This window comes from Musa acuminata, chromosome BXJ2-5 (assembly GCF_036884655.1).
Source record: "Musa acuminata AAA Group cultivar baxijiao chromosome BXJ2-5, Cavendish_Baxijiao_AAA, whole genome shotgun sequence".
Taxonomy (NCBI): domain Eukaryota; kingdom Viridiplantae; phylum Streptophyta; class Magnoliopsida; order Zingiberales; family Musaceae; genus Musa; species Musa acuminata.
In genome coordinates, this window is record NC_088342.1 from 36,271,340 (window position 1) to 36,285,775 (window position 14,436).

A 14,436-nucleotide genomic window follows, 5' to 3' on the forward strand; every position below is an offset into this window, starting at 1 on the left:
CTTGTGCTCAGGCCTCGGCTATTGTTGAACATTTCATCCTATAAGGAACACATATAAAAGAATCTTTTTATAACACGGACTTACCCTGCAAAAGATTGCTGAAATCAAATATTATTTGGTAAAGTATTTTGTTAATTACAGGAAAGAAAACAACGTAACTGTTCAAATCTTAAATATTTTTAACCCAGACATTACTAAAGAACTTTCAATCAGAGTCTCCCTGCAAAAGAGACTGCCAGTCCATTGACAACATGGAGTGGTATTCCGGCGGGCACCACTCACACCAAGCCGGATGTTAGTTCGAACAGCTCAGTTTTGGATGCATGCCATCGGTCGATCCAAGTTGCAAGTCAAGTCAGAGATGCATTTTTCCGAATAATTATAGGGGAATCCTCGAAGAGCACATCAATTGTAACATGGGAATTGATTTTTAAGAGAGAGGGGGGTTTTAAAAGGGTCGTAAATATTTTTGGATGACTCAGAATATTTTGATTGAATGTCCAGAAATTTTAAGTGTATAAACTGTATAGAAAGCATTTAATATATCTATAAACTTTTTTTTATTGTATAAGTTGAAGTGTCATGGACTTATCCAAAGATGCTTACTATCATCAACGAAAATAGAGAATAGAAAATTCAACAAACAACTTATGAAATTATCACCTAAGCAAAAACACATAACATAAATCCACGAACCGAAGGGGTTGAAATGCTTGAAATGTTAAGAAGGCACTTAGATTTATGATACAATATTAAATAAATATTTTTCTCAAATATTAGAAAAATACTAGATATAAAACTGAAGCTCACAACCTAAAAAACATAGTAAATATTTTTAAGAATACATGCTCTATTAAAGATAAACAAATTCTCCAATGTGCCCAATAAAGACAGCTATCAATATCAGTTGAAACGTCATCGCTTACGTTCCAATCTTCCAGTCCTGGAATAAAAACAACTACCAGAGTCATCAAGGGCTCGTGCTCAGGCCTACTACCAGAGTCATCAAGAGCTCGTGCTCAGGCCTCGGCTGCTGTCGAACATTCCATTCTCTATGGAAGGACAACACATACTAAACGAATCTTTTTCTCAAGGACTTACCTTGCAAAAGATGGGTAAAATCAAATATTATTTGGTAAAGTATTTTGTCAATTACAAGACAACAATGAAACTGTTCAAATCTTAAATATTTTTAACCCATAAGTTCCTAAAGAACTTTCATATCAGAGACTCCCTGCAAAAGATCTAGGAGTTTTTTTCTTGTCAAAAAAAGATTGCCAGTCCATTGACAACATGGAGTGGTATTCCAGCGGGCACCACTCAACAAGCAGGATGTTAGTTCGGACAGCTCAGTTTTGGATGCATCCCATTGGTCCATCCAAGTTGCAAGTCAGAGATGCATTTTTCCAAATAATTATAGGGGAAGCCACGATATGTCAGCGATGACTTGGTCCACCTGAATGACTTTCACGACTAATCAATTAGGAAGGGAGAATAGTCCATGAACAGGAAGCTTCAAGTTATAAAAAAGGCTTAGAGCAGTGGTCAGAGTGCTTATCCTGAAAGCATCTGTGGCTTTGTAGAGCAGAAACTCAAATGGAAGCTGTGTTGGTTTATGGGCTCTTCCAGCTTCTGCTGCTTCTGCAGAGTCACGGCGAGACGGCTGTCCAACAACGTGCGGGAATGTTGACATCCCCTACCCATTCGGCATCGGCCCCAACTGCTTCATGGAGGGCTTCGAGCTGTATTGCAACAAGACTGAAGCCGGCATCGAGAAACCTTTTGTGTTCAATGTCGAGGTCATCAACATCTCGGTGCAGCTGGGCCAAGCACGCTTGCTCAGTCCAGTATCGTCGCAGTGTTACAATACAAGCACCAATTCGAGTGACTATTACGTATGGAGAATGAATTTTGATGACACCCCATACAGATTTTCCGATGTCCACAACAAGTTCACTATCATTGGCTGCAACACCCTTGCCTACATAGGAAGCCCTCGAGACAACAACAGCTACGAGAGTGGTTGTGTGTCTGTGTGCCACAATGAGGACAGCCTGGTTGATGATTCGTGCTCCGGCATCGGCTGCTGCCAAACCACCATCCCGGAGAACCTCACATACTACAATATCCAGTTCGATGCAAACTTCGACAGCTCAAGCATCTGGGAGTTCAGCCCTTGCAGCTATGCCATACTGCTGGAGGCCAGTTGGTTCAAGTTCCACGAGACTTACATCACCACCAACCAATTGCAGAACAAGACAGATGGCTGGGCACCGGTGGTGGTGGACTGGGCGATCAGAAACGAGACATGCGAGGTGGCAAAGCTCAACCATAACTCCTATGCCTGCATCAGTGCAAACAGTGTGTGCTTGAGCTCCACCAATGGTCCTGGATATCTCTGTAATTGTTCAAGTGGCTACCAAGGCAACCCCTATATCCACAATGGATGCCAAGGTCTATTACCTATCCCTGTCTCTTCTCTTTCTAAGTTCCATTTGGCTTTCCATGATTTGATCTAACACCGCCGATTATATTTTATTTGCAGACATCGATGAATGTGACTATAATGATAAATATCCTTGCCATGGCATCTGCACCAACACACCTGGTGGCTATTACTGTTCCTGTCCGCAAGGCACACACGGCAAGGCTTCAATTGCAGAGTGCACCCCAGACCAGAAACTTCCCTCAGCAGTGAAGGTGGTTATAGGTAGTCTCTTCCACCTTCACTCTAGTTTGTCTTTGTCCAACATATGTGTCATCATATCCGGTGTCTAAATCCATATTTTACAACTTTCTATTGCATCAAATCCTTCTACTATCTGCAATTGAGGCTAGGCATATCATTACCATAGTCTTGTTCTAGCTTATTTTCTATTCTCTTACTTGATTATTGATTCTATGATCCACTCAAGATGGTGTTCTAGTCAATTCAGAATTTCCAATTGCAGATACAGAACCAAATGATCTTCTTATGATTGCAGGAGTCTCTATCTTTGTCTTTCTCCTATAAGGTGTTTTGAAACAAGGAGTGCAGACCTTTGGCACTAATCTTATAGTATAAATCTTGCGTATCCTTTCAAACGACAAATAACTCATTCTGTGTTCAGCTCTGTGTTTCTTGTTTTCCTTTTCCCAAAGGAAGTCCAAGTGGTATATATTTATGCAAAGTTAAGGGAAATAGTATTCTTCACTGGTCTAAAAAATATTGCAAGGTGATCTATGTTTCTTGTCTCTGCATAAACATAGACTTAATATTATACTCGACAAAGTCACATGAGAAACTGCAGAAGCAAAATTTAGCATGGAAAAGAAAAGAAAGCAGAGTACAAATATTTTTATGTTCCTTGTCTTGTATTTTCTAGTAACCATTGAACCAAGAGGTTATTTTTGAAAAAATAATTATCATTTCTCTTTGTTGGTTTTCACTGATCAGAGAACTATAAAATAACATATTTACTGGGCGTGCAGGTACCTCCAGCAGTCTAGCCTTTCTATTGTTATGTAGCATGTGCATCTACATGGTTTATGAAAGAAGAAGATTTACCAAGGATAAAGAAAGATATTTTAAAGAATATGGAGGCTGGCTATTGCTGGAAGAGATCAAGGGAAAACAAGGCGTTGCATTCAAGATATTCACAAACCAAGAACTAGAACAGGCGACCGATAGGTTCGATGATAACCGAGTCCTTGGTCGAGGAGGATATGGAACGGTTTATAAAGGAGTTTTGGAGGACAACCAAATCGTTGCTGTCAAGAAACCTAAGATGATCAATGAGAGCAACAAGAATGAATTTGGAAAGGAGATGTTCATTCTATCACAGATCAACCACAAGAACATTGTTAAGCTCTTGGGTTGCTGTCTGGAAGTGGAGGTTCCGATGTTGGTCTATGAGTTCGTCACCAACGGGACCCTGTTTCATCTTATCCATGAACATAACAGGACATCTCCCATTCCCTTGGGTACCCGCCTAAGGATTGCTTATGAGTCTGCTGATGCTCTGGCTTACTTGCATTCATCAGCTTCACCTCCGATCATTCATGGAGATGTGAAGCCCTCCAACATACTTTTAGATGAGAATTACATGGCAAAAGTTTCAGATTTTGGGGCTTCAAAGCTAGTACCAAAGGATGAAGACCAGTTTGCTACCTTGGTGCAAGGGACTTGTGGTTACTTAGATCCTGAGTACCTCCAAACATGCCAATTAACGGACAAAAGTGATGTTTACAGCTTCGGCGTAGTTCTTCTAGAACTACTGACGGGTAAAAAGGCACTTTGTTTTGAAGGATCTGAAGAAGAAAGGAGCCTCGCATCAAATTTCATTGCGGCCATGAACGAGAATCGACTTCTTGAGATCTTGGACAATCAGGTAAAAAGTGAAGGGGATATGGAACTGATACAAGAAATTAGCGAGCTTGCAAAACAATGCTTGAACGTTAGGGGAGAAGAACGGCCGACGATGAAGGAAGTGGCAACGGAGCTTGACAAGTTGAGAAAATCTAAGCTGCATCCATGGATACCACACAATGCTGAGGAGACTGAGAGCTTGCTCGGTGAATCATCAAATGATCATGGATTAAATTATAATGGGATAGATACGACTACCAGCTATACTACTGAGAAAAGATTGGCATTAGATATCGAATATGGAAGGTAAATTTACAATAAATTTACAGCACCCAAGAACATCATCGATCATTTTCTGTGGTGCTTAAAATGCATCTTAAATGAACACTGGTCTCGAGTGTACTCATGATTGGTTTGTGTTTCTGTGTGTGTGAAAAGGAGGAAGACTTCTGTCCCTAGCATTTGCTACTGTAATGAATGATTCTCTAGATTAGTATGCCAGAGTAATAAAATTCTTCTATTTATTTCCCCAATCTCAACCATGATTCAATATTCATGAAGAATCAATGAATTCAATAAAAAAACCTACGAATTGTTGAGTTTCTATCACTATCACTAACGCACATTGATATTAAATCACAGCAACTGAGAGCAAAATGGCAAAAATACTCTATGAGTGGTGTAGAATCCCCTTTCCCTACCTACTAGCCAAAGATTATGTTGATAATCTGGTAATCACTTTGTTCATACATAATTCAAATTGCACACATCTCCTTCAATCTGATCGCAAAAACAATGGTAATCTATCTAGGTATAGGATCATAAACAAAAGCAATGGACCATGATTGAGGAATTACCATCAATGTTAGGTTTCTTACTGGAAGCCGTAGCCGACAAGAACCGGTTGCATCTGCTGGCTCTTGGCTTCGAATCTGTGCCGTCAATCAAAACAGCAAATCTCTGAGCCAAACTCGGCGAAGTCCAGCCGAGTTCAACTGGATTTCATATGGTACCCCAACATCGACGATGTGGCCATTCCCATGGACATCGCTGTGTGTGTGTGACTCCGACGGACGGAGTATAGAAAGGCCTTGTGGTATGGTAATGACTACGGTGGAGGTGATCATAAGTGGAAATAGAGGGGAGGTTTAGAAGGATCTCTGAACGTTTGGGCCAGTCTGTCACGTACTTAGTTAATTTTGTCTAAGTTATGCGGCACCATTGTATGTCCGTTCGTAAAGGTCAATCTCTTCGAAACCTCCTATGATCCCTTAGGACCTACAAAAAAGAAAACGGGTTAGAGAAAGCATCTTACTCAAGATCCACAAGCAATCATCTTAGTAAACATTTCATAGTCAATGCAAATTATAAATAAACTTCATAAGCTCTGAACGGTTACACAACAAAGGGTCCAAATGGTCCACTATAGACAAAAATTTCTCACAAGTGTTCACATGACATAACCTTTATTTACAAGCCTAAAACGATCACCAAACCCAACTAAAATGGGGCTGGTAAGCCTTCAACTACCCCTCTACATGTTGTGCAAAGTATGAACAAACCAAAAGATACGGACATATATAAGCATTACGTCGAACATCTCATTTACAATTTTGTCCATGACATTCTTCCATACTTATTCTTTCGACGTCCTCATCGAAGCTTTTGTTAACACTACAAGTCCTTTTCTTTGTCGAGTCTTTAATCTTCTGCTCCAACTACAATGCACCTCTTAGCTCCCAACTACGCTTCGTTGCTGTTGTTGAGTAGTCGAACTTTTAATCCTCTATGTTGCTTCAACTCGCCAATGACTTTGACTATATCTAGTGTGGGGTTGGCTGAGTTGTGTATCCCTGTTTGTTCCTATGGATCTTTCAGATGAAGGAAAAGATCATCCTTAACATGCGCTAGTCTCTCAAATGCTTTATGTCGCTTGAACTGGGTAGATGCATGTTGGATCTTTAACGAGCATCGCCTCGTAAAACTTTTAAAATTTTTGGGTCCTTCCTCCACAAAATTTGCCCATCAACTCTTCTTTAACTTAGTTGTTACTTCCAAGTAGGTTCACAACACTTTCGCTTTCGATTGGTATTCCATTGGGAAATAAAGCGGATAATCTACTCTTAGTAGCACTGATCACCATTGATGAGGATTTGACAACTATTGTCTTTCATTATCTTCAAAGGGTCTTTGAACCTATGCATTACTCTTCTGTTAGATAGATAAGAGAATTAGGATACTCGATTTTGCCCATTCTCTTAAGAGTTGAGAATGCAAAGGTTACTTGACTTCGCCCGCTTCCTCGAAGGTTGTACTCCATACATCGAGCTGGTTACTGGCCTTCGCTTGCTCTTTGCTCACACTTCTGAAGCACTTTAAGTGTTTGCACTCCTTGCGTTGAGTTAATTACTATGATTCACCTTCTCAATGCCACCAAACCTATGGAATGGAGGAAGTTTTCACCCCAACTTAGAGTGAGTCTCTAATAGTTTTGGTCACCTCTAGGACTGTACAGTCTTCTCCGTCAACCCACCTGCCTACTCTATTGAGTAACAAAGGTACATCACTGCATACTGCCTGCTTCGTTCCTTATGCACTCTTGCATCAACTCGAAGTCCTTCACTTTCGGCTATCTTAATGAGAAGCTTGTCGACACCGGTCTTACGATGTTTCTTGACATTTGCCCTTCAGCCTTGTCTTAGTACTTGGAGTTTGCCTCTGCATTCTCCATCTCCTCAACTTCTTTTATGACCAAGTGCTCTCTCTCAATGAGAGTAAGGGATCGATGACTCCACGGAAGTCCCACCTCTGCTGTACCATGGCACTACCATGCCCATGGCCCTACTGTCTGTCGCCTCGCATCTGTGTCCCTTTCTTCACGATTGGTAGATCTGCCTCTATGGCACTGTGGCACTCCTCCAAGTCTACCTTCATTCTAACCAATGCTTGGTTTTGGGTAGCTACGTCCCTCTGGACTCATTGTCACTTTCTCGCCCCTTTCAACCCATTGCTTCAATACCTTTGTATTCTCCTAGCAGTTACTCTTGGTCGATGGAAAGACAGACTACAACTCTTATACATGGCCTCTGCCATCATGTTGTAGGGTTCGCACTGATTCTGTTCTCCTTAGCTTTCTTGGTAGCAACGTTCGCTTACTCGGTCTTATCCTCTAACTTGTCGGGCTCCCTTAAGTTAATATAGGCTCTAAAGCAGTCCAACTCTCCAACAGCTCTAATCATATCTCTGCATGATCAAGTCCCTCCATAGGACTTACTAGTACTTGCATTCAAACTTCTCCCTCGGTGGTACACAGCCCCCATATGTTGATGACCAAGGTTTTCATCCGATGCAAAATTTGATGCATGCACGGAAGACCCGCCTATATGGTACCATGGCTTTAACTCCTTGAATCCATAGCCCTTCTTGTCGTCGTGTTGTTCATCGAAGAGGAGCTTCTAGTAGCTCCCGATAATACCTCCGTATGATATAATCACTCACAAGACGAGATTCGTGTGTATCGCATTGTCATAAATTGTTCCACCACGATCCACTACACCATGTCACCTCTTGGTAACATTTCCATTACATTCGGATCCTTGCGAGATGAACTTGGATTGTGATCCCTTCATGTGTGGTCTTTGCCAACACATCGCAAGACCTCTTCCACTTTCGATTATATTTGCTCCTTTGGTAATCGATCTTCGTCCACCTACTCTCAGGTCACACCTAGATGAAGCATCGCTCTAGGACAGTCCGTCGCCTAGTAGCTTCCGAAGTCCACCGACTTCGCTGAAATTGGTGCACAATTATCTGGCCGAGATGAACGTCATCATTGGTGGATTAGTCTCGGGAGGAAATAGCTCCTTAGGTCGTAAAGCTTACACTCGAGCTACTATTGAAAGTGCCCATGGACGAAGGATGACCCTGAGATAATCTTCAAAGAGGAAAAGACAAAGTACCTTGACCTAAACCATAACAATGCCTCGGTCGTCTCAGTGAAAATAGTTATAAAACTTATGAATTTTCTACTAAGTGTATCAGCTACAACATTAGTTTTACTTAATTGACAACGGAAGGTGCAATCATAATATTTCAAAATTTCTATCTATCTCCATTGTCTCATATTTAACTCTTTTTGGATAAAAATATACTTTAAATTCTTGTGATCAATAAAGATTTCAAATGTTTGCCCGTATAAATAATGTCTCCAAATCTATAGAGCAAAAGTATTTACTACTAATTTCAAATTATTAGTTGGATAATTTTGTTCAGAATATTTCAATTGTCTAGAAGCATAAGCAATCACTTTCCCATCTTACATCAAAATATAGTCAAGGTCCTTTCTCGAAGCATCTGTATAAACTACAAATCTCTAATTATAATTGGGCACTAGTCAATCTTCCTTTTAACTCTTGAAAACTTCACTCACAATCTTCACCCCATTCAAATACCATATTCCATTAGGTTAGTTAGGTGAGAGGACTAGCAATTTGAGAGAATCCCTCCACAAATCTCCTATAATAACTAACCATGCTCAAGAAACTTCTAACTTTTGTCAGAGTATTGATATTTCCCATTTAACTATCGCTTCCACTTTCTTTGGACCAATAGAGACGCTTTTCTTTAAAATCAAATTGTCTAAGAAGGCAACTTCATTCTATCAAAATTCACATTTGTTGAACTTTGCATAAAACTTCTTTTCTCTTAGTAGTAACAATATATTTCTCAAGTATTCTTTATGCACTTGGTTACTCCTCATATACACTAATATATCATCAATGAATATAATTATACAGTCATCAAAGAGTGGCTGAAATATCCTATCCATCAGAACCATAAAAGCTGCAAGGGCATTAGTTAAGTTGAAAGACATTATTAAGAATTCATAGTGACTAATATCAATTTCTAAAAGTAATTTTTGAGATATACTCTTTCTTAATCTTCAATTGATAGTAACCATACCTCATATCAATCTTAGAAAATATTTGTGCACCCTACAATTAATCAAACAAATCATCAATTTTGGGTAGATGATACTTATTTTTTATGATCACTTGATTTAGCTATCTACATTTAATACAAGGCCTCAATGTTTCATCCTTTTTCTTAACTACCAATATCGGAGCACCCAATAATAAGATATTAGACGGAATGAAACTCTTATCTAACAGTTCTTATAGTTGCTTTTTCAATTCTACTAACTCGAGTGGTGCCATTCTATAGGGAGGAATAGATATTGGTGTTGTCTCGTGGACCAAATCAATAGCAAATTCACCTTATCTATTTGGAGGTAATCCGAGCAAGTTATCTGAGAATACATTAGGGAACTCTCTGACCACAAAAATTTTATTTAGATTAGTTTCTTGATCTGAATACTCTTTTACATATACAAGATAGCAATAACAGCCCATTTGTATAAGACGATGAGCTTGAAGTACTAAGATAAGGCAAAAAGGTGAATCATGCCTAATACCCTAAAAATAAAGGATGAGCTGATTTGGTATGCAAAAAGTGATCACTTTTATATAACAATCTATAATGACATGATAGGAAGATAGTCAATCCATGCCAAGTATAATATCATAACCCTGAATCTATAGGAGAATCAAATCAGCAAGAAGTTTGTATTATCTAATAGAAATTAAAAAAGATGAATAGATCAAGTTTGTTGTCAAAGAATCCCCAATGGTCGTAATTACATATAGCATATAATTCAATGGTCTAAATGGAACACCTAAATGATAAGCAAAATATTGTGAAACAAAATATAGATTGGAACCATGGTCAAACAAAACCTTTGCATTTCTAATAGTAACTTGAATAATACCTTCAACCTCCGATTTAGAAGCTCTAAAATCCTTTATAATGATGATATACACTCTGGCATGGGCCGATGATCTAGGAGACAATGACACTTTCTTCTTATTTAGAGTGCAATCTTTTACTTTATGACCCAACTTTTCATAAGCAAAACAGGCTCCAATTATCTGAAAATATTGACTTTTTTTATAATTTAATTTATATTTTGCACATGATTGAGTTATTTATGATAACTTCTCTTTCCCAAATCTAAATGTCTTAACCATCTTGTTATCACTTTCTCATTTATTTTCTCTATTATATTTATTATCAAGCTTATCTGTGCCATTCTTGCCCCTGATATCTTGAATCTCTTCAATGTATTTTTTTATTATCATAGCTTTGCCTACCACATCAATATATGCTCGGAGCATTAAATCTGATATTCAATTTTTTATTGTTAGCCTTAGTCCCCTTTCAAATATCCTTGCATTTCTAGATTATGGAGAAGAGTATAGGAATCTATGGATACAAAAATCAAGTTTACCACAACTTATCACCCCCAAACCGATGGTCAATACTTTGAAAGTATATACCGGATCCCTCTCATATCATTAAGTATGAGCTAACAGGATGCATGGTGTACTTGGAATTATGACATTCCTTCAAGATTTATTTCCAGATAACTGGATTATTAGGGATGAATATATTCAGAAATCTCAATAGGCTACCCTTGAAAACTTAAAAATCTAACTTCAATCCCTTTTCTACTTCATTCCCCAAGTAGACTAAACGTGGATCTTATAGTTGTCCTTCTATAATTTTTCGAATAAGATAATATTGAACCTAGATAGAGGCTATTAATATCACTAAGTCTCAGATTTTCTTCATGAAATTCAGGTCATAATTTTTTTCCAATAACTTTCGTTGCTTCACAACCAGATTAGCCACAAAACTTATATATTTTTTACTAAGTGTATGAGCTACGACATTGGTTTTACCTAAGTGATAATGAATGGTGCAATAACAATCCCTTAGAATTTCTATCTACATCTATTGTCTCATATTTAACTCTTTATAGGTAGAAATATGCTTTAAAATCTTATGATCAGTAAAGATTTTAAATGTTCGCCCATATAGATAATGTCTCCAAATATTTAGAGCAAAGTAATTGCTACTAATTTCAAATCATCAATTGGATAATTTTGTTCATAACTTTTCAATTGTCTAAAAGCATAATCAATCACTTTCTCATCTTATATCAAAATACAATCAAGGTCTTTTCTCGAAGAATCTATATAAATTACAAATCCCTTCTTACCATTTAGAATAGTGAGAATAAGGGCACTTGTCAATCTTCTTTTTAACTCTCGAAAACTTCGCTCATAATCATTATCCCATTCAAATACCACATTTCATTGGGTTAGTTTGCAGAGAGGATTAGCAATTTGAGAGAATCCCTCTACAAATCTCATATATTTGTTAGGATCAAGAGTGGCACTAAGAGGGGAGTAGAATTAATGCAACGGAAAACTTTTACGATTTCAGAAAATTGTTCATTTCATTTAAAATCGATTTCGACAAAAATGGTTTCGATTCAATATGTTTCGAAGAGAAGTTGTACTTAAAAGCTTTCGTAAAAGTGCAAAAGAAAATTAAAGAGGTTTGTAGTAAAGTAAATTGCACAAATGAAAAGCAAACCGAAATTTAGAGTGGTTCGGTCAAGATAACCTACATCCACTTTCGGATTCCTCCTCCGATGAGGTCACCGGTGTCCACTAAAGGCCTTCCTTCAATAGGTGAAGACCGAACACCTCTTTACAGTACTTTCTCCTTTTCCCGAGTTTAGGAGATAACCCTTACAAGTCTCACTCCTCTTTCTTGGATGGTTACAAGTCTAAGAGATGAAAGAAGAGAACTCTAACTTTTACAACACTTTTATGACTCAAGACTTCAAGATTAAGCCAATACTTTCGTGCCCTTTCATGCAGAAAAGGGTGGGGTTTTTATAGACTCTAATGACTTCAAAATTGGAGCCAAAAATTGTCACATCCCCGGAATCCGGGGTACTAGCAGTACCACCGCCATTACTGGGTGGTACTACCATTGTTGATTTGACACTGGGCGGTACCACCATCGAACAGGGGTGGTACCACCGCTGGCAGCACTGCTACTGGTGGTACCACCACCTAGAAATCCAAGGGCACTACCTTCCAAGCGGTGCCACCATCGGCCATGTTTTTAGGGGCTGAATTGGGTGCTCAATTCAGCCCAATTCAGCCCTGTTAAGGGCCTAGTTGGCCCCTAATTAAGTTAATGGGATTACCATCCAATCCTAACTTAATTTACACTCTAACTATGATAATTAAGATATAATTTATAGTACTTCTTCTTCCAATACGTCAATTGCTCTTCCGGCGAGCTTCCGACGTACTTTTGGTGAACATTCGACGAACTCTCGGCAATATTCCGACGGACTCCCGGCAAGCTCCTGGACTTTACGACGATCTTCTTGGTGAGTTCCGATGAGCTTCTTTGGTAAGCTCTTGGATTTCTTGGTTGGTTTCGCAGAACTTCCGACGAACATCCAAACTTCCGTCGAACTCTCGAACTCCCAATGAGATCTCGATCTTGACTCTAGTACAATACCTGCTTTATGTCTTATTGCTATCATAGTCAATACTCCACTCTTTTCTCAACATATAGATTAGATCAAAAAAATTACAATTGACTTCATCAACAAAATCTGATATTCAACAATCTCCCCCTTTTTTATGATGATAATCAATTGATGACGGAGTTAACCATAACTCCCCCTATCTATATGCCATACTTGAGAAAAGATATTTTTAAATTCAAGGCATTTGAATTCAAGAAACAAACCGATAAGATAAGTTAATTAAACTTATCAACATGCACATCATGATTCCTATCATGATATATCATTCTCAAAATATGATGAAGTATTTCTCAAAATGATGTCAAGGCATGACATCCAGTTTCAAGTATGATATTTCAAAATATGAAAGATAAAGATAGCAATTCATCATTCTATGACAAGATATCAATTACTAAATAGCAAGTTAAGCTCTAGATATCTTATCATAATGAAAGAAATTTATCAAGCAAACATTTCAAGTATATATGATGAAATACATTGCATACATTTGTTATCAATTTACCATAGTTTGGTATTATTTCTTCCCCTTTGTCATCAACAAAAAGGAGAACAATTCAACAATGCAAGTGTGGTAAAAAAAAATCAATCAAGTTTCACACTCAAAAGTTCTCATCATTAAATATTATCAACCTTAAAACGATAGATTCCAATAACTTCTCCCCCTTTATCATCATAATTTTGCATGAAGAGGAGTAAATAAGGTAAGGAGGGAATCCATTAAGAACTAAATTTATGAAATGATTTGAATCAAGTCGAAAATGATAAATAAGTTTTCGTTAAAACATGTTTTTATTTTGACAAAGAGAAGGGATTCATGAAAAGGATCGAGATATCTATATGAAATCAAATCCCCATGAAAATTATCACACTTATGCTTCCATTATCACACACGAGAATTCATCTTTCAAGGATTAATATATCCATTGGAATTCCTTCAGTTTTCATGAGAAGAATTCATGGGAGAGGAGTATCACATGAGAAGAGAATTACATCAAATCCATTTCTCATTAAAAATTCATAAGAGTGAAATCCATGAGAGATGTATATGTCAATTACTTCCATTCATCAAACATCAAGATATGTATAAACGCTTCATGCATTTATAAAATGTTTTGTCATAGCCTTTCATCACTACTTGCATGAGGTAATATCATTAGTGCTTGTAGCATTCAAAGGTTAAGAATCTGATGTATAATTAAAACTTCTCAATATTTAATAGAAATCATAATCATCAAAGTAAACATGATATTACATCATTGTATGATAACATGCTCATCATTTAAAGAGATCACAACATCATAGAAACTTTCAGCATCAAAGCACAAAATTCCAACATCAAAGTAAATAATTTATTGAAGCACACAACCTTATCATCATGTAAAGTTCACATCATAAAATTATCAGCACAGAATTTAAGTGAGTGATCTAAAGAATCAAGAAAGTCTGAAAATGAAATTTAATAAATTCATGCATTTGGACAAATTAACATTCCTAATTCTCTTCTAATAAAATCAAATTGTTCTTCACTTAAGGGCTTTATAAAAATATCAGCTAATTGATGTTTTGTATCAATAAACTCTAAGATTACATCATGATTATTAACATGATC

The 14,436-nt window shown here is 37.6% G+C and overlaps 1 protein-coding gene across 1 annotated transcript; it reads left to right on the top strand.

Moving 5' to 3' along the window:
* The first annotated feature begins 1,566 nt into the window (after positions 1-1,566).
* Positions 1,567-4,887, top strand: LOC103985181 (putative wall-associated receptor kinase-like 16). Its single transcript, XM_009402814.3, has 3 exons — positions 1,567-2,454; positions 2,546-2,710; positions 3,472-4,887. The coding sequence occupies exons 1-3, from the start codon at positions 1,728-1,730 to the stop codon at positions 4,656-4,658; spliced, it is 2,079 nt and encodes a 692-aa protein (XP_009401089.3). The 5' UTR covers positions 1,567-1,727; the 3' UTR covers positions 4,659-4,887.
* The last annotated feature ends 9,549 nt before the right edge of the window (positions 4,888-14,436 follow it).

Coding starts and splice junctions, on each gene's coding strand:
- LOC103985181 (XM_009402814.3), top strand. CDS start 1,728: ATGGAGGGCTTCGAGCTGTATTGCAACAAGACTGAAGCCGGCATCGAG. Junction 2,455..2,545: donor TATCCACAATGGATGCCAAG/GTCTATTACCTA, acceptor TTTTATTTGCAG/ACATCGATGAATGTGACTAT. Junction 2,711..3,471: donor AGCAGTGAAGGTGGTTATAG/GTAGTCTCTTCC, acceptor CTGGGCGTGCAG/GTACCTCCAGCAGTCTAGCC.